The 24,646-nt window shown below is 43.7% G+C and overlaps 1 protein-coding gene and 1 long non-coding RNA gene across 2 annotated transcripts in view; one reads left to right on the top strand and one right to left on the bottom strand.

Moving 5' to 3' along the window:
- BRWD1 (bromodomain and WD repeat domain containing 1) overlaps positions 1-24,646 on the top strand; it is a 99,510-nt gene that overhangs the window by 50,639 nt on the left and 24,225 nt on the right. Inside the window, exons 11-26 of the mRNA XM_075854611.1 lie at positions 752-852; positions 990-1,030; positions 2,417-2,518; positions 3,169-3,310; positions 6,077-6,211; positions 7,499-7,627; positions 9,067-9,292; positions 12,232-12,360; positions 12,509-12,671; positions 14,952-15,045; positions 19,919-20,065; positions 21,228-21,283; positions 21,480-21,678; positions 21,768-21,890; positions 22,473-22,580; positions 22,725-22,849. Coding sequence (XP_075710726.1) covers positions 752-852; positions 990-1,030; positions 2,417-2,518; positions 3,169-3,310; positions 6,077-6,211; positions 7,499-7,627; positions 9,067-9,292; positions 12,232-12,360; positions 12,509-12,671; positions 14,952-15,045; positions 19,919-20,065; positions 21,228-21,283; positions 21,480-21,678; positions 21,768-21,890; positions 22,473-22,580; positions 22,725-22,849 — 2,020 coding nt within the window. The remainder of the gene's footprint in view (positions 1-751; positions 853-989; positions 1,031-2,416; positions 2,519-3,168; positions 3,311-6,076; positions 6,212-7,498; positions 7,628-9,066; positions 9,293-12,231; positions 12,361-12,508; positions 12,672-14,951; positions 15,046-19,918; positions 20,066-21,227; positions 21,284-21,479; positions 21,679-21,767; positions 21,891-22,472; positions 22,581-22,724; positions 22,850-24,646) is intronic.
- LOC142741639 (uncharacterized) lies at positions 188-531 on the bottom strand. Its single transcript, XR_012881215.1, has 2 exons — positions 430-531; positions 188-332 (listed from the first exon to the last, which is right to left on the bottom strand). It is a non-coding gene; the product is annotated as an uncharacterized LOC142741639 (long non-coding RNA).

The raw sequence follows: 24,646 nt of genomic DNA, 5'->3' as shown, positions 1-24,646 counted from the left end.
GTAGTGTTTTGCAACATATTTTTACACTGCAAAAATACAAGGCAGATACCACATGTGAGTTCACCCTTATAGGATCTTTACTGGTGTATAAGGATTACCCGTTATGATCATTACAAAACAATCATCAGACAACCATTTATATGACTCAACCTGATGGTGATGAGTGATCAAGCAGCAGCAGCAGCGATTCCATTGATGGTTCATTTATTTATTGTTACTCCTTGAGGGCAGGGCGGTGGCTCGGTGGTTAACACTGTGGCCTGGCAGCACTAGGGTCCTGGATTCAGATCTAACCAAGTGCAACGTGTTCTCTCTGCGTCTGTGTGGATTTCCTTCCACACTCAAAAAAAGAGATGAATGTTTTAGAAATTTCTGGCCAAAAGTTTGTGGACACCGGACATCACACCTATATGAGCTTTAATGACATACCATTCCAAAACCATGAGCGCTAATATGGTTTTTGGCCCCTTTTGTGGCGTTTACAGCCTCCACTCTTCTGGGTAGACTTTCCAGAAAGATTTTAGAGTGTCTGTGGGAATTTTGGTTGCTTATTTTGGTTGCTAGGGAACCCCATGACATAATTTATGATGTCATAGGGATTCCCTGTGCAGAGTGGGCTAGGAGGCTTGCACAGAAGACACAAACGGTCATCTCTGCATGTCTGTGACTACTTATCACTGGTAAAACTGATTGGAAGGGCTGTTACCCAGCTTCATTCTGTTGCCTTCACTCTGTATGTTGTCTGTTGCAGGTGGAATGTTTTTGGCGATTGGTGGTAGCGACCACACTATAAGACTCTATTATTTTGGGAATGAAGTACCTGAGAAAGTTTCTGAACTTGAAGGCCATAATGTGAGTACCTGGACTCTGCATCATTCAATGTGTTTCTATGAAAATTGAAGAACACTGCTGCAATCGGGCCATTTGGGCAAGAGGGTTGTGCCGAGCAGTTGCCCTGGCCTTCTAACAATACTATGTTTCATTTCTAGGATATAGTTGACAGCATATTATTTTCCTACAATAGTGAAAGGTATGTAAAACGTTTTTTTCTTTGTACTTTTAATTATTTTTTATACTTGCTGTCTAGTATTTGTTGAGAACGGGATTTGTTACCATGATTTAGAAGTAAATCCAGTCTCGCCTGCTAAAACTGTTTTTTTATTGCCGCCAGTGAATGGAGATTAAATCTGATAACCTGTTCTGGCTAATAACACAGGTGCCCATCTTGTGATAAAGCTGTAGTCACACATGTTTTCGCTCTGCGCGGCCATTTAAAAAAAAAAACCCACAAAAAACGGATGAATTTCATTTATCAGGATTTTTTTTTTTGTCCCAACCCCTCAAACACCCAGATAGTGCCACGCTCGCCTGTCCCTGTGCCGTCCTCTCCTCCAGCAATGCAAGCCTGATCTCTTCTAATCCGGCCTGCTCCAGCGGAGCAACACAGTTGGCGTGATCTTGCCGCCTGCATCACCAAAAAGCGCCGCAGGGAAGGGAACCAATGGTTGCATCACCAGCACTGTTCATTGTATCCGTGCCCTAAGTACATGGATACAATGGAGTCCCCTTGTGAGGGCACTCAAAAGGGGAGTGTCCGCCGCTGCTTGCAGTCAAACAATTTTTAATGGCCGTCACACATACGGCTTTCTCAAAAGCGTCCCTTAAAATCTGATTGACGTCGATGGGGGCCGACGGAGCTTGAAAACAACCTAAAATATGTTCTATTTATTGACGGTCCGTTAAAAAGACGCCCATAGAACTCTATTTATTCTGAAAACGGCCTTGTGAATGTAGCCAAAAATGACAATAAAATCATAATTGAAGAATATCAAAAAAAAGTAGCAAACTGCTGTGAGTTTTCAGGAATTCTGTGTGGATTTTCTCCTCCATACAGTATTGGTGAGTGTAATGATTCTAGTGGAAAATACCTCCATAAGGCTTTATCGTCCGTTTTTCACGGCCGATTTGTGCCTGTGCGGGGCCTGTTTTCATGGATCCTTCATAGACTGGAGTCTATTAAGGGATCTATGATAGGACATGTCCTATTTTTTTCACGGGCCCTTCACACGGTCTCTTAAAACAACGGCCGTGTGAATAGCCCCATGGAAATACAGGCAGCCACGTGACGGCCGATCTTCACACGGACGATTTACCTGTTCATCTGAATAACCCAAGTATTGAATGGAGTTGGAATATGGAACGTTTTTTAATTTTTTTTTCTTCTCATGAAGGCACTTGTGACGTGGATCCCGGGCAACATCCCGAATACTGCATTGTGCATGAGAATTTAGTTGAAATTACAAACGCAAATAAAAAAAAAATCCTGATAATGCGTTTTTTTTGTGGAATGTTCCTTTTTTTTTTTTTTTTTTAAGGTGTAAAATCATTTATTTAGCTGAAGTCCTTTTTTTTTCAGGTTTGTAAGTGGAAGCAAAGATGGAATAGCACGAATATGGAGTTTAGAGGAGCAGGAGTGGAAAAGTATTGTACTTGACATGGATACAAATCTAGATGACAGGTACATTGCCTTTTAATGTACTAGTCATTACTGGAACATCTTTTGTTAGAACACTTAATTTTGCCGTTCCTCTGTTATTCCTCCTGGAAAAGTTGACAACTGGGCCTCACCATTTCCCTTGTCAAGCAATTGTCTCTACACACTCTAATGCCATCAGCGCTGAAAGTACAGTAGCAGTCACTTCTGGCAATACATCGGCCATTACTCGTGTATGGCCATTGTGAACAACTGTAACGGCCAATAGAACCTAAAATGTGTGTCAGTGTAACGATCGTTTATCAGAGAGGTTCGTTCAAGCATCAAGCCACTTCTTTCTAATGTGTGTGACTCCTCCCGATATCCCCCAAATAATTGGCCGAGCGTGCGTGTATTCTGAACAGGAAGAGGAAAGTAAACCTGAAAATAAAAGGATCGGGCATGGTGAAATTAAACTGCCTGATTCTTCTCTGAGGGACACAATTCACATATTGTCAAGGGACACTTCTAACAAGTAGCAACTTCCAAAGCAGAGAGCCCCTTTGACTACTCCATGGTCCTGGTCCGTGGCTCTAGAGCTGCATTATTATTGCCACCCGGGTTATATTCGATATTATATCTGAGACAAGAGAATGTTTAGTTATGTTTTTTAATATATTTTTTTCCCCCCTTAGATCACCCAGTAATGATAGTCCAAAGTCCAAGGTACTAATGATTGCATGGGACGTAATGGATAACAACGTGGTGACGGCAAGCAGTGCCCACCTGCTTAAAGTGTGGGACTCGCATACTGGAAAACTGCTGCATGTGCTGATTGTGAGTAAGACTATTATGCTAACCTAGGTTACAATAATAAGGATAATTCTTAAAAAGGCTCGGTCACTAGTTTAGTAATTTACAATCTCCTCGCTAATCTAATAGGCGCTATCACGCTGATAATACTAGTGAAAATTGTGTCCCAAAACTTTTATTATTTTAAAAGTTATGAGCTTTTTCCTAAATATGCAAATTAGGCCATACTAGACAAGTGGGTGTCACCACCAGCGATTCTCCAGAGGTGGAGCTCCTCCCAGCCTCTGACGTTATCCTATCAGCATGAAGCTGCTTCACACAGTGTGAGAGACTGAGGCTGGAGGGAAGAGGGGATCACTTCAAATAGCCATATCTCGGGCTGTGGACCTCCTAGAACAGCGGTTCTGGTGACCTATGAAAGAGGAGATTCTAGTCTGTTCTAGCTGTGAAACAACCAGAGGTATCGCCAGTTGAAAACAGTCAGGAATGGAAGCTGTATACTATATGATCACTCGGTGTTGCTGGGCTGGTAAGAGGAGAACTGTATAAAAAATGATTGGTCAGCGTCATACAGAAAACATTAAAGTGCCCAGAGTGAAAAAAAAAGATTAACCTCCCATTTGGCAAGTATAGCCAAATTAGTATATTTAGAAAAATGTTCATAACTTTGCAATAAACTTTTTTGAACAAAAAATTGCACGGTAGTTATCAGCATCATAGCACCTGTTAGATTAGTTAGGAGATACGGAGTTTAATAAACTAGTGACAGATCCTCTGCTGGCTGTTCACATTGGGAGTATAGTTTTTTTTTGTTTTTCACATGCGTTTTTTGGAGAAGCGCTGCTGTTTTCATGGCAGTTTTTCAGCCAAAATCCGAAATGGATTCAAAAGGAAAAATAAATATAATGGCATAACTTATACTTCTTCCTGCTGGACCTACTTCTGGCCTTTCCCTCAAACTGCATCAAAAACTGCACTGGTGGTATTCCACCCTAAGGGTATGTTCACACGCTGAGTCAAAAACGTCTGAAAATACGGAGCTGTTGTCAAGGGAAAACAACTCCTGATTTTGAGACGTTTTTTGATGCCACTCGCGATTTTCGCTGCGTTTCTTACGCCCGTTTTTGGAGCGGTTTTCAATAGTCTATGAAAAACAGCTCCAAAAAGTGACCTGCACTTTTTTGCGTCCGTATTTCAAAACGGCCGTGTAAAAAACAAAACGGCCCGTCGTAATAGAAAGCAGTTTTTTCCATTGCAATCAATGGGCAGCTGTTTGGAGGCGTTCTGCTTCCGATTTTTCGGGCGTTTACGGCCCAAAAAACAGCTGAAAATGGGCTGTATGAACATACCCTCAAGCTGCACTCACTATTCTGCTGGTGGAGTCACGTGACCTTGCTTATCTTGTACAAAGTGACTCCACCAGCAGAATAGAGAGTTCAGCTCTGGAGTATAATACAGGATGTAACTCAGGATCAGTACAGGATAAGTAATTAATGTATTATAAACATATGTCTCAACAGGGAAAATTGTTATATGGGTTAGGTCACCAGCGAGTGCGGATTTAGACCTCCCTAATGTCAGAATAGAAACTCCAAAATACATTAGAAAAACAGAGAATAAGGAGTCATGCACGATTAGAATATAGTTTGCCAAAGGCATAGAAAAATAAATTTTATTTAACAATACAGGTTACATATAGATTAAAAAGTAGACTACAAATCAGACAACTGTATACCTCCAAATAACGTAGGAGAACACGGAGGAACCACTCCTATATAGCACAGTAAAAGGAAGAAAAAAAACTTCCAACAGAAGAGAAGGTGTGAACTGTTGCTGAGACAGAGGTAAATGGCAATGAATGATAACAAAAGTAAGAGGCCAAGATACGGTATCGAAGTAGATCGTATCACAGGTACAGCCAAGCTCATAGTAACATTAATAAGAAGCAAAGTATGAAATAGGCATTATCAGTAACAGTCATGCTTGCATGTATACAAAGCATCAAGTAGTAAATTCAGAGGTCGCTAAGCCTAAGTAAGGCACACAGATCTTCCCAGAGTATAGATATAAATATGAGAACTAGGTAAATCAATATAGGGCACAGCAAGTAACATTACTAACCCATGTGGTTCCTGTGATCCGGTAACTTTCCAAGTGTGGAGGGACATTAAGTAATTAATGTATGTAGACAGTGACTCCACCAGCAGAATAGTGAGTGCAGCTCTGGAGTATAATACAGGATGTAACTCAGGATCAGTACAGGATAAGTAATGTAATGTATGTACACCGTGACTCCACCAGCAGAATAGTGAGTGCAGCTCTGGAGTATAATACAGGATGTAACTCAGGATCAGTACAGGATAAGTAATGTAATGTATGTACACCGTGACTCCACCAGCAGAATAGTGAGTGCAGCTCTGGAGTATAATACAGGATGTAACTCAGGATCAGTACAGGATAAGTAATGTAATGTATGTACACCGTGACTCCACCAGCAGAATAGTGAGTGCAGCTCTGGAGTATAATACAGGATGTAACTCAGGATCAGTACAGGATAAGTAATGTAATGTATGTACACCGTGACTCCACCAGCAGAATAGTGAGTGCAGCTCTGGATCAGTACAGGATAACTAATGTATTTACAAAGTTACCCAATGTTTTACATAAATTATATCTTTATTTGAAAATTAAAGGATGTACAGAGGTGAACACATTCTACATATTAGGGAATTTGATACTTCTATGACTGGCTTGGAGGTTTACTGGTCATTATATTGTTTCTTGTCACAGGGTCATGAAAATGACATTTATGTCTTGGAACCTCATCCCATTGACTCCAGAATGATTTTATCTGCAGGACATGATGGAAGTATCTTCATATGGGATATTAAAAATGGCACTAAAGTCATGCACTGCTTGAATTTGGTAAGCTGCTCTCCTAGTTTTTAGCATATATTGATGTAATTTTTTTTTGTTTTGATCCTTGGCATGGTGTATTAGCACAGCACTGTCCTCTTATTTCCTAAAACCTGCGATAGCTAAAATTTCCTGTTATTTCTGTATTAACTGTTACATGCACAGATTTCTTTTTTGTGGTAGTTCCCGCTAATGGACCTTTTTTAATGGTTTTATTTTTTTGCCACCCCTAGGAGTTTTATAAGCTTTCATACGTAATAAGAGATAAATAAATCCTTATGCATTAAACCTCCACTAGTGGCAGCTTCAGTAGCAATTCCTAAATATACCACCACCGCTGTAAATCCCAGTATGTAGAGGAGTTATCCAGGTCACCTCACCTCGTCGGTCTAGTGAGGTGGCTGCTGGTCGCAGGGGATCCAGGCAGGGGATCCATGGCCATTTTCATAATTCTCATTGAACATAAAGAAGAGAGCTGCGAAAATGCGTGCTCACATCTCCATTAATTCTTTGTTTGCGGCAGCCGGCCGCCTACTCGCCAGGCGGGTTTAGGGATTCCCTTTTCTGTGTCCCATAGCTGCATCTATCAGATATCCCGTGGTTATGCCATAAATGTGTAAGTTGGGAATAACACTTTGATCCCAGCTTACGATACATACCAAGCTCTAGGGCAGTGCTCCGAGATCTCCACCACTGCAGCGGTGATTTTACGTTGAATTTGGGATCGGAGATTGACCATCACAGAAGTTTGAGCGGTTTCAAGAGTCCGGACGAGGTCCAAGCTCATGGACTCATCTAATGTAATCTAAATCGTATCAGTATGTGAGGCTAGACATGGACCGCACATCCACTTGCCTCCTTGGCTCTGAGCCACATCCCCCAAGTGCAGCACCACACGGACAGACCCCACCACAAAGCACCACAACATGTGAACAGATGGAATAAGCTCACCTTTCCATGCGGTGCTGCGACCACTTTTTGAGAGGTCGACGTGGAGTGGCAAGTGGGCTTATACAATTTGATCAAAATGTTAACAAAGAACCTCGTTCATGTTTATAAATTTTTGCCCAGCGGCTATAGACCAATGTATTACAAGTGGATGTGCGGTCCACGTCTAGACTCACACTGATGTAATCTAAATTGTATCTGACATGTGAGATGTATTTTCCCTTGCACGTGTTCGGGGTTTCTACCAGCTTTCTGATATGCTTCTTAGTCCTTTTCTTGAGCAACAATGTGGTGTCAATCCTGTTTGTTTGGGAAGTCCTTGTAATCTGTACTTATTATTCTATCCAGATCGAAGGACAAGGCCATGGTGCCATACTGGACTGCAAGCTGTCGACCGATGGGCAGCGTATAGCCGGGACTGATTCACATGGATATCTGCGGATATTCGGCTTCGGCAGCGGAAAGTCATATGAGAAGGTAAGTTTGTAAATATTGAGAGCGTGTTTGTGCATTGTACTTAGAGGCTGTCCGGTTTAGAAAACCCATATTCAAATCCCCTACACAGTAGAGTTACATTATTATGACCACCTCTTACTCTCGACGTCTGCAGCTTTTCGCCCTTGAAGGAAATGATGTATCGTGGGTATGTAAGGTGGGCGATAGGCTGTCTGAACACACATCACTCGTTGTCATGGGTAAAAGGGCCGATTTATCAGAGTTGCAGAAAGGGATGATTATTGGCTTTCGGTCCAGGGGTGTCAGTATTTCTGTAACCGCGCAGTTTGTGAATTGTTCGTGTGATGGAAAGTGTATCGTGAGTGGACACATGGCACCATTGGGAATAACTGACGTGGAAGCTGCGGAGCACCACCTGCCATTGATGTGAGAGGTGAACGTCGGCTATGAGGGTACGCGAGGGCCGAACGACACGCTACAGAGCGGCTCACCATGAAAATCAACCAGGGGGCGACCAGACGTGTGTCTAAAACCGTTCAGCGAAGCCGACTGCGTATGGGGCTCTGAAGCAGACGGATGGTCACTTCTCCTATGCTAACCAAGGTGCATCGGGAAAAAGGCTTCAATTTGCACGGCAGTATCGGATTTGGACCACCGGTGATTGGCAAAGGGTTGCCCACTCTGATTAGTCACTTTTCTGCTTCATCCAATGAATGGATGTTGGCGTGTCAGGCGAGAAACATCAGACAACAAACACCCGGCAACCATTGCTGGAAGAACACAAGCCGGTGGCGGCAGCGTTATGGTCTGGGGGGATTTCATGGCATTCTCTGGGCCACTCATCCATGTGGAAGGCTCTGAACTGATTTGGGTATGAATCCATCGTTGCAGATAACGTCGTCCCCCCCCCCCCCCATAAATGCTGATTGTCTTCCCCGGGCAGATGGAATCTTCCAGCAAGACAATGCGACATGTCACACGGCTAGAAATATCCGACAGTGGCTGGAAGAGCACGACCAAGACTTCCAAGAACTTCCCTGACCCCCCGAATTCACCAGACTTGAACCCAATTAAGCATCTGTGGGACTTCGATCGTCTTGTTCGCTCTATGGATTCTCCCCCACGCACCTTCCAGTAAATGTTCGATGCTCTGCAGTCAGCACAGATACCGGAGACCACCGACCAGCACCTTATTGATCACTCCCTGCCCGTCTAGCTGCTGTCCGGGCTGCACACGGCGGTTACTCTGATTATTAGCTGGTGGTAATAATAATGGGACTCCACTGTGTATAATGCAATTCGAAAGCGAATCTGACCAGCGAGACACCTTGTGAGGGGACGCTGCTGTCAAAAAGGTATTTTGTCCAAAATGGACAAGCCCTTTAATAGACTTAGATGGAGTTATCAGCAGGTGATCTGTATTTGTAGAATTGATGTGTTAATTTGTGTTCCTATTTCAGATTCCGGAGCAGATGTTTTTCCACACAGACTATAGACCCCTCATTGTAGATTCAAACCACTTCGTACTTGACGAACAAACCCAACAGGCTCCACACTTGATGCCACCACCTTTTTTGGTAGATGTTGATGGAAACCCTCATCCACCTACATATCAGCGGCTCGTACCTGGGAGAGAGAACTGTTCAGATGAGCATTTGGTTCCTCAGTTGGGATATGTAGAAACCGGTAAAAAAAATAATTAGAATTTTTTTTTTTTTTTTTTATTATATATAAGGACCGTCCTTTCAGTAATAAATTAAAGTATTTTAACAAAACAAATTTCACAATCCTTCCATGGACAGCTGTAGATGTAGTGGAGCCAGAAATGTTGTGTTATCGGCATATTTCACACTCTCTTCCCCTATGCATAATTTCTGTAAATCTTCATTTTCTCTGCCCATGCTTGCTGAGTTGTCAGACTCTCCCTGGTGTGATGTCCGAGGTCTGACTAGTGAGATGCTGTCCCCCTCATGCAGTCTCCGGGTGCCCATACACATAGCTGTAGTGTGCCGGCGCAGCAAACCTAAATGCTGCTTTACTGCGCATTGTCAGTTTTGCAATGCATTTTTTTTGGGCAGGTATTCACCACCTGTACAAGCCACGCCGCCAAAAAACTGCATTGACAACTGGTTCCTGCTGCAGCTTCCCTTTCCTCTCAGCCACACTTCCAGTCTATTTACTGGTTCACTGTTTTTTTTGAGTGCTGAGGTTTGTGAACATTTTACACAAATCTCTGACGGAAAGGGGAGCACAAGTTGCTGGAAGGCGAAGATGTAATTTTTCTCCTAAAAAGATATATTGCAAAGATACATATATTCACATGCACTGATTTTTGCAAGTCACGATACTTACGCTGTTAGTTGGTCATGTTAAAGGCTAATTTTTTTTCAAATTAAAACAAAGAAATAGAAGTTCTGAACTGGTTTCCCGACTTATGACCAGTATGCTCGTCATGAGGGACAGGCAGTTGCCGCATCAGGACGATAATACTAGTCATGCTGGTTGCTTGGGCACAGTAAGGACTTGTCCACACGTAGCGGAATTGCTGCGTGTTTTCCGACGTAAAATACGCAGCAGAATTCAGTAGCAGCAAAGTGGGCGGGATTTAACAAATCTCATCCACACGCTGCGTAAAATTTCCTTGCAGAAATCAACCTGCGGTGTGTATTTTTTGTACCACCGCAGCATGTCAATTCCTGCTGCGGAAAGTGGACTGAATTGCTGCGTCACCATCCCACAGCATTAAGGGAAACGCAGCAAGATCTGCACTATTTTCTGCAGTAAAAACCACAGAAAGTGGTGTGTTTTCTGCAGCAGAATTTCTGCTAGTTTCTGCAGGATTGTTGCAGAAATTATTTGCAGCAATTCCGTTACCGGTGGACAAATCCTGTGTGCGCCCGTGACTTGATGTGCGGGGCAACGGCTGTTCTACACATCTGCAGTCACGCTTTAACGGCAAAGATCAGAGAAACCTCTTATCTCTGCCGATAACCACTTAATTGCCGCAATAAAAATATCCCTATGGGTAAAAAAAAAAGTGAAATGAATAAAATAGAAAAAAAGGAATGTTCATAAAACAAAAATCTGTGTTCTTTACAATAAATAAACTTTTATTAAATGGCGATCCCACAACCTAAAATATACACATTTGGTATCGTTACAACCGGCACAATAAATGTATAGCCCCATTTATGATTGGTGTATGTTGTAAAAAGAAATAAACTGCAGCAGATCTGCTTTTTGCTTCATCTTTACCAAAATAAAAGCATACAAATTAACGATAATGTAAATGTGCAAAAAACATGACCCCAAAAAAATGTACAACTCGTCTCATACAGCCTCGTCAAACAAAAAATAAGTTGAGTGCCCGGATGCAAAGAGAAAAATAAAATAAAATTGTTCTGGTCCTCAAGGTCAGACTTGGCATGGTGTCCTTAAGGGGTTAAGGAGTGCTTTTCAGCCGTGCTGTTTAAATATTATTTTCAGGCACAGCAGGGGAGTTGTAGTATTAGGGCCTGTTCACATCAGTGTTGTCTTTCCATTGAGGGGTTCTGTCTGAGGTTTCCGTCTGGGGAAACCCCTCAATGGAAAGACAAACTGAAACCTTATCAATGGTGATGCAAACGACCGCTATCAGTGGTGACGGAAACTTTGCTAGTGGTTTCCGTTTGTCACCATTGTGACCGGGTACTGTTGTTTTGAATGCATCGATAGCGCAGTTGACTGAACCCATTCACAACGATGACAACCTGAAAACCGTTCGCAAAGTTTCCGTCACCATTGAGATCAATAGTGATGCGAACGGAAGCTAAGGTTTGGGTTTGCCATTCCGTTGAGGGGTTCCCCCGAGGGAAATCTTCGACGGAACCCCTCAACGGAAAGACAATGCTGATGTGAACACAGCCTTACAGATGAATAGCTGGCTATATCTTACATGGACGGCTCGAGTCAGCCAGAAAGGGAGAACCATTTAGGGGCCTGTTCTCATCAGTCACCCTTCTGTTCATCGGTTCCATTCGACCTTTACGTCGGAGGAACCGATGAATGGAAACCATTGCTTTCGTATGCATTACCATTGATTTCAATGGTAATGTTTCCGTTCCATAAAGTTTCATTTTTTTTAGTGGAAACAGTAGCTTAGTCTACTATGCGATTTCCGTGTAAAAAACTGAAGCTTCATGGAACGGAAACATTACCATTGAAGTCAATGGTGATGCATACGAAAGCTATGGTTTCCTTTCATCGGTTCCTCCGACGTAAAGGTCGAAAGGAACCGATTAACAGAAGGGTGAATGTGATGTGAACACAGCCTTAGTTGTGCTATGGGACTAGAACATTGATGTCTTATCCTAAGAACATCCAACATGCCCGACCTGTCTTTTCCTCAACGTCTGCGTCACATACATAAGATCGTAGGCAGGTTCAGCCGACTTGGCCAGATAAACGTATGGTTTAGAAGTTTTTTTTTATTTTTTTTTATTTTTTTTCTGACAGACAAGGACAACTTTAAGACTATTTTTAAATCTCTGCCTGGGGGGGGACTGTCTACTGAGATCATAACAGATTCATTTTAAGAGTGATCACAGCAGTGGCTTCATTTACACTGTAACTTTCTTTCCCAAAAGTTGATGGTGAAATAGTGGAACAAGTGGTCAGTCAACAGAACCAAGACTCTAGCCTACGCCAAGATCCGAGGCCAAATCCCGAGCAAGAACCTGGATCCAGCACTCAGGCGACCAATGCAGCCAGAAGAGGTAATAGTACCATGTGCTGGAGTGCTGTTGTTGTTTTTTTTTTTTTTTTTGTTTTTTTTTGTTTGTTTTTTTTGCACCCCTTCCAATAAGTTTTTATATAGTCGTTTTTAGGCAAATCGCCTCTTTACTTTCACATGTTTTATCTTAGATCTTGCTTCTCCTCCAAATATCGGCCTGCGGCGTAGCGGTCAAGTAGAGGGTGTCCGCCAGATGCATAATAATGCACCCCGTAGTCAAATTGCTACTGAGAGGGATTTACTTGCCTGGAGGAAAAGAGTTGTTGTGCCAGAGATACCGAGCATCACTTACAGGTCTGTATTTTATATTTAGGTAAAAATCAGCGGTAGGTTTGCTTTGGTTTTCTAATTTTAATTTTAGAGTGGATCTCTAGGATCCCTGCTATCTCACTCTGTACTTTACCTGTAGTTTTAATCCCCATCCTCTCCTTGATGTAATTGTAATACTTCTCCATGCACTTCCTGTTGCGCTTTTGACCATCTACTAAAACACAGCGCATTATCTGAGTACATTGAGCTGCAGTATAAAGCATGAGGGAGGGATAGAGCAGCAGCCTGAGACCTCTGATGAATCAATAGTTAGAGTTCTGACCACCTCAGGTTACAACAGACAATGCACTTCAGCCTGAGTCAATAATCCTAGCTGTGCCCTAAAGGAGTAGAGCTGAAAAAGCAGCCAAAAGTGAATAAATGATAGAACGCAGACGACACAAATGGTCTACAAATAGTTTTTATTTTGTCAGTACATTACATAGGAATTATGGAAGGATGCAAAGAATTACACCTGTTTCTTCCAATGTATAGTATTCAGTAACAAGGTGTTTCTTATCTGGTCGTTTTATATTGAAGTGTTCTGGAGACCTAGTAAAGGGCCTTATCATGGCCTAATAGATATAGATCTATGGCAGATGTGGGGGCCGCTGTTAAGCCTTCGGCTGCCATGGTAACCCATCGGCACCTTGTGAATGTGTCATGGGAGCCCTCGGTGAGCTGACAAAGGGAGCCTCGTCCTTTTGTCAAACTCCTTAGGGCATTACATCAGAATGTCTGCAATATATTTGACAAACACCTGCCAGTGATGGTGTCCACCATCCCGGTGTAGTAATAACCATCAAAAATACTATGGCTTATATAAACAATATCTCTAACGTTGGCGTGTGTGTAAAGTGGCAAAAGTATTCACCCCTTGGTGTTTTTCCTGTTTTTTTGCATTACAACCTAGAATTAAAAATCCATTTTAAATAGAATTTTCTGTAATGAACCTGGCAAAATAATCCAACTTGTTACACAAGAATGAAAAAGACAAATACCTTGTTAATAAAAATACACTCAACTTTTCAGCTTTTAATGTATCTGTAGTCACCCCTATGAAAACTTTAAATAAACTCTGGTCAAACCAATTCACTTCAGAAGTCCCATAATTAGTGTAATAAGACCCCCCCTGGGTGTAATCGGTGTCACATGATCAGTCACATGAGGTCAGTATAAATACAACTGTTCTGAAAGACCCCGGAGTCCACAACATGAAGACCAAGGAGATCTCCAGGTCAGAGACAAAGTTGTGGAGAAGTAGAGATCAGGGTTGGGTTACAAACCAATATCCCAAACGTTCAACATCCCGCAGATCACCAATAAATCCATTATAACAAGATGGAAAGAAAATGGCACAACTGCAAACCGGACCAGAGAAGGCGCCAACTAAAACTCACAGCCCGGGCAAGGAGGGCATTAATCAGAGACCCCAACGATAACACTGAAGTCGCTCCACAGTGGAGATGGAACTATCTGTCCATAGGACGACTATAAGTTGTTCACTCCCCATAGCTGGGCTTTATGTCAGAGCGGCCATTGCTGAATGAAAACCAGAAGAAAACCCTCTTTGAGTTTACCAAACATCATGTGGAGACTCTGGTCAGAGGAGACTAAAATTTCATGGGAAATCCTGTGTGTGATGCAAACCCAAAATTTCCCATCAGACCGAGAACACCATTCCCACAGTGAAGCGTGAAGCGTGGCGGCGGTGGCAGCGTCATCCTGTGGGGGCAGGGACTGGAAAACTGGTCAGCATTGAAGGAAATATGGATGGCAGAAAATACAGGGCAATTTTTTGAGGAAAACCTGTTTGTCTACCAGCGGTTTGGGACTGTGACGGAGTTTCACCTTCCAGCAGGACTATGACCCTCAACATACTGCTGAACCTACACTGGAGGGTGTAAGGAAACATGGAAATGTTCTGGAATGGCCGAGTCAAAGTCCAGACCTCAATCTCCATGACATGAAGACGCTGGCCACCAACACAACCATCCAACCTGAAGGAGTTTTTCCTTTGAAGAATGAGAGAAGATCCAGCGTCTGGATGTGAGAAACTAATAGAGACCCCGAGAGACTTGTATCTGGAATTGCAGCAAAAGGCTCCACAAGTATTGACTGCCGGGGGGGGGGTGAATATTTCTCACATCACAGTTCTCTGTTTTGTCTTAATTATTGTTTGTCACAGTAGAAAAATATTTGCACCTTCAAAGTGGTAAACATGTAAATAAATGGTACAATGGTGATTTCTTCCCTCTCTTACAGGAAGGAGGAAGATATTAGAATTACTAAAGGAGAACAGGAAAAGTTGTTTTTTGTGAATCAGAAACCAGATGAACTATGTGACTATTCTCAAGAGGTAATATATATATATTTTTTTATCCTAAATTGACAAGGGGGTTTGATGTCTGTGGCGTCACCATTTTCTGTCTGTGTTTTATCACGGCACAGCATTGTGAAGAAAAAAGGTTGAATCGTCAGAGGGTTTTTACTAAATGTGTGTGAATTCAGCAGCGTACCAGAAGGCCCCATGCACACGTCCGGAATTATGGACCTATTCATTTCTATGGCTACGGACACCTTTCCGTATTTATACCGACTACCCATAGAAGTCTATGGGCACTTCCGTAACTACGGACTGCTTTTGATGTTCACCCGTAGCCTTCCGTAACTACGGAAGCGTTGCTAAGCGACGGCAGTTTTTCAGATGTTGCATATCGTTTGATTTTCTTTTTGCGGATCCGTAAATACGGATGCACGACTAATGCACTATGGACCGTATTTACGGACACCGTTCAATATATGCAGATGATTTACGGATGACTATAAATGTCTACGCATCCATATTTACGGATGGATGAAATCTACGGTCGTGTGCGTGGGGCCTAAGAAATAATTTTATGCTAAACCTATCATGGGCGCTCCTCCTTGGGTTTATTGAAGAGGGGCCTCGTGCAAAGCAAATACTTATACATTTCTAATTTGCTTAGAAAAGGAGACCGCAGCAAGAGCTTAGAAGCCGCAAACTTTTGACTTCTCTGAAGTTAAAGCGACCCACCAGTCTCGAGACAAAATTATAAATATGGTGTATATGGAGTATTATCATCTGGTGCCCTCCAGTTGTGCCCCTGCCGTGGATCTGATGTTTTAAGGTCCCCCCCCCTATTGTCGCCAAAATGTCCACTGTGCTTCTCAGACGGAGTCTGAGACACTCCCACGGTTCACGGATTGGACAGAACTGCTCACGTGAGCAGTTCTGGCCGATCCGAGAACAGTGGAAGTGTCTCAGACTTGTAGTCTAAGAAGTGCTACATCCATTTTTGGACGGCACGGAGGGGACCCTAAAACGGCAGATCCACGGCAGGGGCACAACAGGAGGGCACCAGATGATAATACTCCATATACACCATCAGATGGAAAATGTTGTCCCAGGACCGGAGGATCGCTTTAAAGAGGCTCTGTCACCAGATTTTGCAACCCCTATCTGCTATTGCCTGTGATCGGCGCTGCAATGTAGATTACAGTAACGTTTTTATTTTTAAAAAAACGAGCATTTTTGGCCAAGTTATGACCATTTTCGTATTTATGCAAATGAGGCTTGCAAAAGTACAACTGGGCGTGTTGAAAAGTAAAAGTCCAAGTGGGCGTGTATTATGTGCGTACATCGGGGCGTTTTTAATACTTTTACTAGCTGGGCGCTCTGACGAGAAGTATCATCCACTTCTCTTCACAACGCCCAGCTTCTGGCAGTGCAGATCTGTGACGTCACTCACAGGTCCTGCATCGTGTCGGACACATCGGCACCAGAGGCTTCAGTTGATTCTGCAGCAGCATCGGCGTTAGCAGGTAAGTCGATGCAGCTACTTACCTGCAAACGCCGATGCTGCTGCAGAATCATCTGTAGCCTCTGGTGCCGATGTGTCCTCGCTCGTCTGACACGATGCAGGACCTGTGAGTGACGTCACAGCGTGATCTCTGGAGAACACGGCTGTGTCTGCACTGCCAGAAGCTGGGCGTTGTGTATAGAAGTATCATCCACTTCTCTTCAGAACGCCCAGCTTGTAAAAGTAGTAAACACGCCCCGATGTACGCACATAATACACGCCCAGTTGTACTTTTACTTTTCAACACGCCCAGTTGTACTTTTACTTTAAACACACCCACTTGGACTTTTGCAAGCCTCATTTGCATAACTACAAAAATGGTCATAACTTGGCTAAAAATGCTCGTTTTTTAAAAATAAAAACGTTACTCTTATCTACATTGCAGCGCCGATCTGCTGCAATAGCAGATAGGGGTTGCAAAATCTGGTGACAGAGCCTCTTTAAGCTGCAAATGAACAACTACATGATTGAGAACCGGATAGCCATGTCATGGGGCACCGTTAAAGGGGTGTTACCATCTTGGATATTTATGGCATATCCACAGGATAAATGGCAAATCTGGGACTTGCATTTATCTCTAGAACAGACCCCCCCCCCCCCCCCAATCCTACCTTGTCCTGCTCCCGCTCATCTCCGGCCACTGACTGAGGTGGTCAGGAGAATGGACACAGCCAAGCTCGTTGGGCTATGCTATTTGTGTAACTCCCGAGTAGCGTAAACAGTGTGGCTGGGAGACCCAATACCTTTTCCGTAGCTCCAGAGTATCCGAAACAGCGTAGCTCGCCATGCTACACGGTATTGTAACTCCTATACACGTCTATGAGTTACAGTAACAGTATAGCTCAGCGAGTTTGGCTGTTTCTGTAGTCCCGACCACCTCAGACAGTAGCCGGCGCGCAGCGGGAGCCAGACAAGGTAGAACCGTTTTATGCGTCCCCAACTTTAATTATCTCCAATGTTAAATATTTATTTTGTGACTATTGTAGTAAAACATACAGGAAGAGATAGAAAGGAAAATATAGAATAGTTTGTAATTACAGGAAAAAATTTTTTTTTTTACATAGTTGTTAAAGGGGTTTTCCAGCTTCTGACAACTGATGACCTATCCACCGGATGATCTGCGGGGATCCGACACCCGGGCCCCGCATAGATCAGCTGTTCCGGTGCCTCCGTGAACCGGACGTACATGCCAGAAACTGTTGGCCACGGAATAGCGGCCGAGCTGCAGTGTTCAAGTGAATAGGAGCGGACCTGCAGTTCTGCAGCACGGCCACTATGCTATGTACGGAGCCAACTGCTTCCGGGCTGAGTCCATAGCATTATGTGCCACAACATCCGGTGCCCGCAGGCCACCGGAGCGGATTATCAGTGCAGAGTACGGGTGTCGGACCCGCAACGATAACATACTGATGACCTACCCGGTGGATAGGTAATCAGTTGTCAGAAGTTGGACAACCCCTTTAAATGGAAGCCATGTTGTAGGTATCTCAGCATATTGTATTTTTAGGTGCTATTGAATGGCATTTATATTAATATTTGTAACGCATCATATTTATGTCCCTCTCGACGGCGAGATACATCAACTGGAACCCTATAAATGTATAGATTTATCATCCGACAATGGTCAAAACACAATCTAGTCATTGAGTCTTCATTCTTCTTCATGAATGTTATTAAACATCTATTGATCAAATTAAATGTCAATAGAAGAATTGCTATAGATTTATATTGTAAAGTTGATTGGATGTATTGATCTCTGGAGATGGCGTGGCCGCCCTGATTCTCCTGTAATAACTCATCAGCCAGAAGTCTGTCCCGTATGATTTTGGAATCGAGGGATTTCACTGATGTACATGATTATTTTGCCCAAAGAGGTTTGTCTCACCGCTCCCCCTTAAATGTGGAATTGGCCACTGCTGATCACTCTACCAGGCCCGTTCTGAGCATACGTCCCTTTTGGCTGTCCCTTATCGGTGAACAAGACCACATACCGGATCAGTTCGAAATCTTTCTGTCTGATCACGTTTGCTATTCTGAGAAATTACTTGTATGGGAATCTCAAAGAGTATTTGAGGGGATGTCTCAAATCCACAATTTCCTATATAAAACGTGACGACTCCAGGCGAGCGTTTGCACTAGCCAATAAATGAAAATCCTCACTTAAAAGCTCAGTGTAGACTGTTCTTCACAAAGCAGACATACATTTTCTGAGTTGCGGAACCAATAGAGTAGATTCTTAGCACACATAAGCAAAATCCGGCTTCACCTGCTATTTTAACGAAGTATGAAAGGTTTTTCCCATAATCATTATCACCTATCCAAAGGATGGGTGATAAACATCTGGTCGGTGGGGGCCCAACCACTGGGACCCCCACCGATCAGGAGAACGGGCTTACCTTGCCGGTCCCGGGTGCCCTGTATGAATGGAGCAGTAGTATTGAGCATTGTGGGCATAAAACGCAGCGAAATACGTTTTCTCTGCCACCCATTGATGTCAATGGGAGGTTAGAGGTGTAAACGCCTGAAGATAGGGCATGTCCCTTTTTCCCGCGAGCCGGTTTTTCCGCTCGCGGGAAAAAAAGACACCGCCTCCTCCCATTGAAATCAATGGGAGGCATTTTCGGACGTTTTTTGGCGCGTTTTGCGGCGTCAAAAAACTGAACTCCCCCTTACAAATGTCACACTCGTGCACTTCACTACTCCTTAGGGTACCGAGATAATTATAAATGCTTGGTCAATGCTTCAATAGCATTTATAACTCATCATATTTATCGTCCTCTAATTGCAATCTTTTTACCTACTATCTGACCATGTTGTTCTTTTATTGGAAATTTAATAAAAAAATTGGTTTAAAAAAAAATCAAAGAGAATAAATTTGTACTATGCTAGTTTTACCATTTATTGTTGGGTCCATATCCATTGAAATGAACAGGTTCATAAAATCAAAATGCACGTCTAGTCCCCCTACTTCATATCATTTTTAGGATTGGTGGAGGCGCCCAGCTGCTGTAGCCCCAAAATGTGACTTTTAGTTGAATGGTCCACATGGTAAAGCCCATATTTTAGGAACTTACTGCTTATGAATTTCTTGAGTTCAGGGTATAGACAGTATACCATATGCGCCATCTAGTGGTGACTGAACAATGGGGCTACAAACCCTACAAAAATATAAGATGGAGCAGCACAGGTTATGTTTTTTTTATTTTTCCGGAGGAAGACATTAACTTTTCAAGTGTCGTGTTTATTTTTTCATTTTTGTGTGGAAGGTGGAGCCACTCAAATATTTGGCTTAACAGAAATCTGGAGTTTGTAAACCTTCTTTTTACTGAATGGATTTGTTTTGTTCAGGATCATTTTCGGGCTCGTAATCTGAGGCTACGCAAGAAGATGACCTCTCGTATGCGACCATCACGCCGCGAAGTGGAAGAGTTTCTCGAGCTCTCTTGTGAGGAAGACAACGGTACAAGGTCTTCTGCAGACGAGGATGAAGAAGAGGCAAGTGACCGTTGTTTTAAGAGCATACACTAAACCTCTTTCTCTAAATCCGAGGTAGAGCTCCGCGGTGAAATCATTATGCGGACTCCAACTCGTGATGCCCAGCTGCATTGTGTTTTAACCAGTTCAGGTCCGCGCTATTTTGCGCCTTCAGGACCAGACACCGTTTAGCCCTTTTTAGCACGTGTTAGTTAAATGGCTATAACTTTTTTATTTGTTGGGCTAACGACGTGATTTTTGCGAAGTTTTTTCCGTAGACAATGCAGGTTTCATTTTTTTATCGTTTTTATACACACCTTTTTTGCTATTTTAGAATTTTTATTAATAAAGTTTGAAAATAGTCAAAAAAATAAGCTTTTTTACATTTCAGCTATTTTTTTTTTTGGTAATAACGTAGTTTTACCCTAAAATAGACCTTTTATTTGTGATCGTCATTGTCTACCGTAAATTGTTATATATTACATGTCTATATTAGGGTAATTGGGTCAGCGCTAGCGTTACAACAATGATTGGCGGGGGGGGAACGGTATTTTTTTGGGGTGGGTATTTTATGTGTATTTATTATTTAATATTTTTTTTGCACTTTACTTTATTATTTTTTTTATTACTATGGTCTGTCCCTCAAAGGTCAAAAAAGACCTTTGTGGAACTTTATATATTTTTTTCTTTTACACCATCTTTTCCACTGTAACTGGAGCTGCACAGCAGGGAAATCAGCCCTCTCATAGTGACGATTGTCACTAATAGGGCTGTGCTGGGTCTAGTAAGAGCCAGCAGCAGTCTCTCAGTAACGGCACCCGGCGATCATGTGACTAGTCACATGAACACCGGGACCAATAGAGACAGCGGCGCGGCCGCTGTCTCTATTCCTATACACAGCGTTCATTGAGCGCTGTGTAAAAAGACATCGGAGAAGACAGAAGCAGCGAAAGCTGCTCCTATCCTCTCCTCAGGGTCCCCGGCGGTCACTGACAGCCGGAGACCCGACATTCAGCTGCCCGATCGCGCGGGCAGCAAGTTAAAACCCGAGCCGTAAAGACTATGGCTCGGGTTTTAAGGACCCGTCCCTGACCGCTGGCCGTAAAAATACAGCCAGTGGTCGGGAACCAGTTAAGGTAACGTTCACTTTATACGTATAATTGTATTTTTCTTCTCTTTGCAGATGGAAAATCAAACTGATAATTCAGTGGAGACTACTTCTGAAGACGAAGACGACAGGTAAAATGACAAATTTATGAGACGCCATTCACAACCACAGATCTAAACCTCATAAGGAAGTTTATACTGTACACCAATTCTGTACACATTTCTCATGAGATCTAGAGTCCTGGTGGGCTTTTTCTTCAAACCTTTTCCAGGTGAACATGTATGAAGAATATAAATAAAATGGCATCGTGTTTTCTGCTCGATGCAGTGACTTATCCAGTGAGTACTCTGATTGGACGGTAGACGCTGGCATTAATCTGCAACCACCGAGCCGGAATTCCACGCGACGTAGAGTTAAGAAGTTGGAGAGCAGCTCTGAGGATGAAAGTTCTGCAGCAGAGAGATCCACAGAAGAAAAGTCCACCCCCAAACGAGAGAGGCTTAAAAATACTCCAAAGGAAAATGAGGTATCCTTTGTCCATCCAAGATGTAGCGGATGTGTTTGTTGTGATCTAGATTATATGTGTACATTACACTCTATATATTCTCTATGCAGACCCCCGGATTGCCTGAAAGAGTTCCTCTGAACAGAGAAATGTCAAACGACTGGCGTCCATCGAAATGGATAACGGACACGACCCCTCGTCAGTCCCCTTTTGTCCCTCAGATGGGAGATGAAGTTAGTTTTTTTTAATCTATCATGTTTACGGTGTTAAAATAGCTTTATAGAGGCTTCCTATGTATACACCCCAACTGGAAATCTAGACTGCCCGTTCCTTGGGATCAGTGGTCACACCAATGCCGTAAATGTATCATGTGAAAAACTTTTTAAGGCTATGTTCACACTTTTTTTTGCAGGCGGAAATTCTGCCTCAAAATTCCGTTTGGAAGTTTGAGGCAGATTTTCCTCTCCCTGCACACCGCCATTAAGTGGCGCGGGCATAAAACGCTGCCAAATACGCATTCTCTGCCTCCCATTGATGTCAATGGGAGTTCAGAGGCGTAAACGCCCGAAGATTGGGCATGTCCCTTCTTTCTCCCGCGAGACGGTTTTACCGCTCGTGGGAAGAAGACCCCTCCGCCTCCCATTAAAATCAATGGGAGGCATTTTCGGGCCATTTTTAACGAGTTTTGCGGCGCGGTTTCCGCGTCAAAGAACTCGTCAAAATAACTGTGTGAACATAGCCTAAATGAGTCTGTACTTGTCTGTATTGGAATATGTATTTCTTTTTGATTTACCCCACAATTTCTGTGTTTACAGATCGTCTATTTTCGACAAGGTCATGAAGGATACATTAATGCTGTCCAAAGAAGCAACCTCAGTATTGCTAATTCATTGAAGGAGCCGTGGAAGAAATGTGTGCTTAGGGTAAGGACCCTTCTGTGCTCCACTACTTACTTTTGGAAGGGGTGTCTTCTAGAATTGACCATGCCCTGTATCTAGACATCTGTATTTAGAGCATTTCCCACGCCCCTCACCTTGGAGAGCTTAACGTATTCTGTTTTTGACTAGGACCAGGAATTGGTGAAAATTGTTGGGATCCGATATGAAATTGGACCTCCCACTTTGTGCTGTCTTAAACTTGCCTTGATAGACCATATTAGTGGAAAGATCACCGAACAATTCTTCTCTCTCAAGTATGTTCTTTGTTTTCATGTGTCTATATAATTTTATCTACAGGTTCTTTTACGATTTGCAAAGCAGGTCCAGATGTATTTTAAGGTGACTGTAGACATTAGAGATTGTTGGCAGATCCGGACAGTATTGGTGGCATTTGCGGATGATCCTGTCTATGGCCACCTTTACCTGGCCAGCTCTAAACAAAGCTACACGTTGCCTTTGGAGGCTTTGCTAAGGCATAAAAGGGTTTTTCGGGTTCTGAAATTATTTTGGTAATTGCTGCAAATGGGATAAATAAGCAAAAGCACCAATACTTGTTTCTCCATTTCCCCGGCGAACCAGCACTGATGCTCTGGCGACACTCCTGGTAATTCTTTACATGCAATCGCATGTGAACGCTTCAGCCAATCAGAGGGCTCAGAGCCAGGGCCGCATCGTCCATGAGGCGAGATAAGCATGGAGAGGTAAGCCACACCCTTCTGCACTATAATTGTACCTGCTTCTATAGGACACAGATACAATTACATGCAAAAGCACTGAATGGCGGGGCACAGAACGTGTCCCACTAGTCAGCGGCTTTCAGTGACGTAAGCGGCGCGATGATTGACCGGGCAAGGCAGCCTGCAAATCGGCGCCTCATGTACGCAATGTTGAAAGACGCTGATTGGCCGGGCAGAGTGACTTGCTTGTGTCGTTCAGCCCCAGCAGACCTTCTCATTGCAAGAGGACGGCACGGGAACGGGTTTAGGTGAATATGTAAAGTTTTTGGTTTTTTTTACGTGTAAGGGGCTTTATGTGGAGCACTACCTACAGGGGGGGCTGTATGTGGAAGCTATATGTGGAGCACTATCTATGGGGGGGCTGTATGTGGTGCAGTATCTACAGGGGGGTTGTATGTTGGGGCTATATGTTGGGGCTGTATGTGGAGCACTATCTATGGGGGGGGCAGTATGTGGAGCACTATCTACAGGGGGGTTGTATGTTGGGGCTATATGTGGAGCACTATCTATGGGGGGGGACGGGCTGTATGTGGAGCACTATCTACAGGGAGGCTATATGTGGAGTACTCTACAGAGGGTGAGTGCTATATGTGGAACACTATCTACAGGTGGGGGCTATATGTGGAGCACTACAGGGGTGGCTGTATGTGGGGTCTATATGTGAAGCACTATCTACATGGGGTGGAGGCTTTGTGGAGCACGATCTATGGGGGGGGCTTTATGTAGAGCACCATTTACATGGGAGGGCTGTATGTGGAGGCTATACGTGGGGCATTATCTACAGGGCGGCTATACGTGGAGCATTATCTACAGGGCGGCTATACGTGGAGCATTATCTACAGTGGTTGGGCACTATATGGGGGGCGGGGCCTACAGGGGGGTTTTTGGGGCAGTGCCTACAGTGGGGGAGGCACTGTCTATGGGGGGGGGGCTTGTTACTGTCTATGGGGTGGGGGCTTGTTACTGTCTATGGGGTGGGGGCTTGTTACTGTCTATGGGGGGGGGGCTTGTTACTGTCTATGGGGGGGGGGGCTTGTTACTGTCTATGGGGGGGGGGCTTGTTACTGTCTATGGGGGGGGGCTTGTTACTGTCTATGGGGGGGGGGGCTTGTTACTGTCTATGGGGGGGGGGGCTTGTTACTGTCTATGGGGGGGGCTTGTTACTGTCTATGGGGGGGGCTTGTTACTCTCTATGGGGGGGGGCTTGTTACTGTCTATGGGGGGGAGTCTATGTAGGGGGGCTCTATGTAGTGGGGGGGCACGTCTACGCGGGGGCTTTATGTAGTGGGGGGGGGCACCGTCTACGCGGGGGCT

The sequence above is a fragment of the Rhinoderma darwinii genome, chromosome 2, assembly GCF_050947455.1.
Source record: "Rhinoderma darwinii isolate aRhiDar2 chromosome 2, aRhiDar2.hap1, whole genome shotgun sequence".
NCBI lineage: Eukaryota > Metazoa > Chordata > Amphibia > Anura > Rhinodermatidae > Rhinoderma > Rhinoderma darwinii.
Note: the sequence above shows the minus strand (reverse complement) of the source record. Positions and strands in the feature narration are given on the sequence as shown.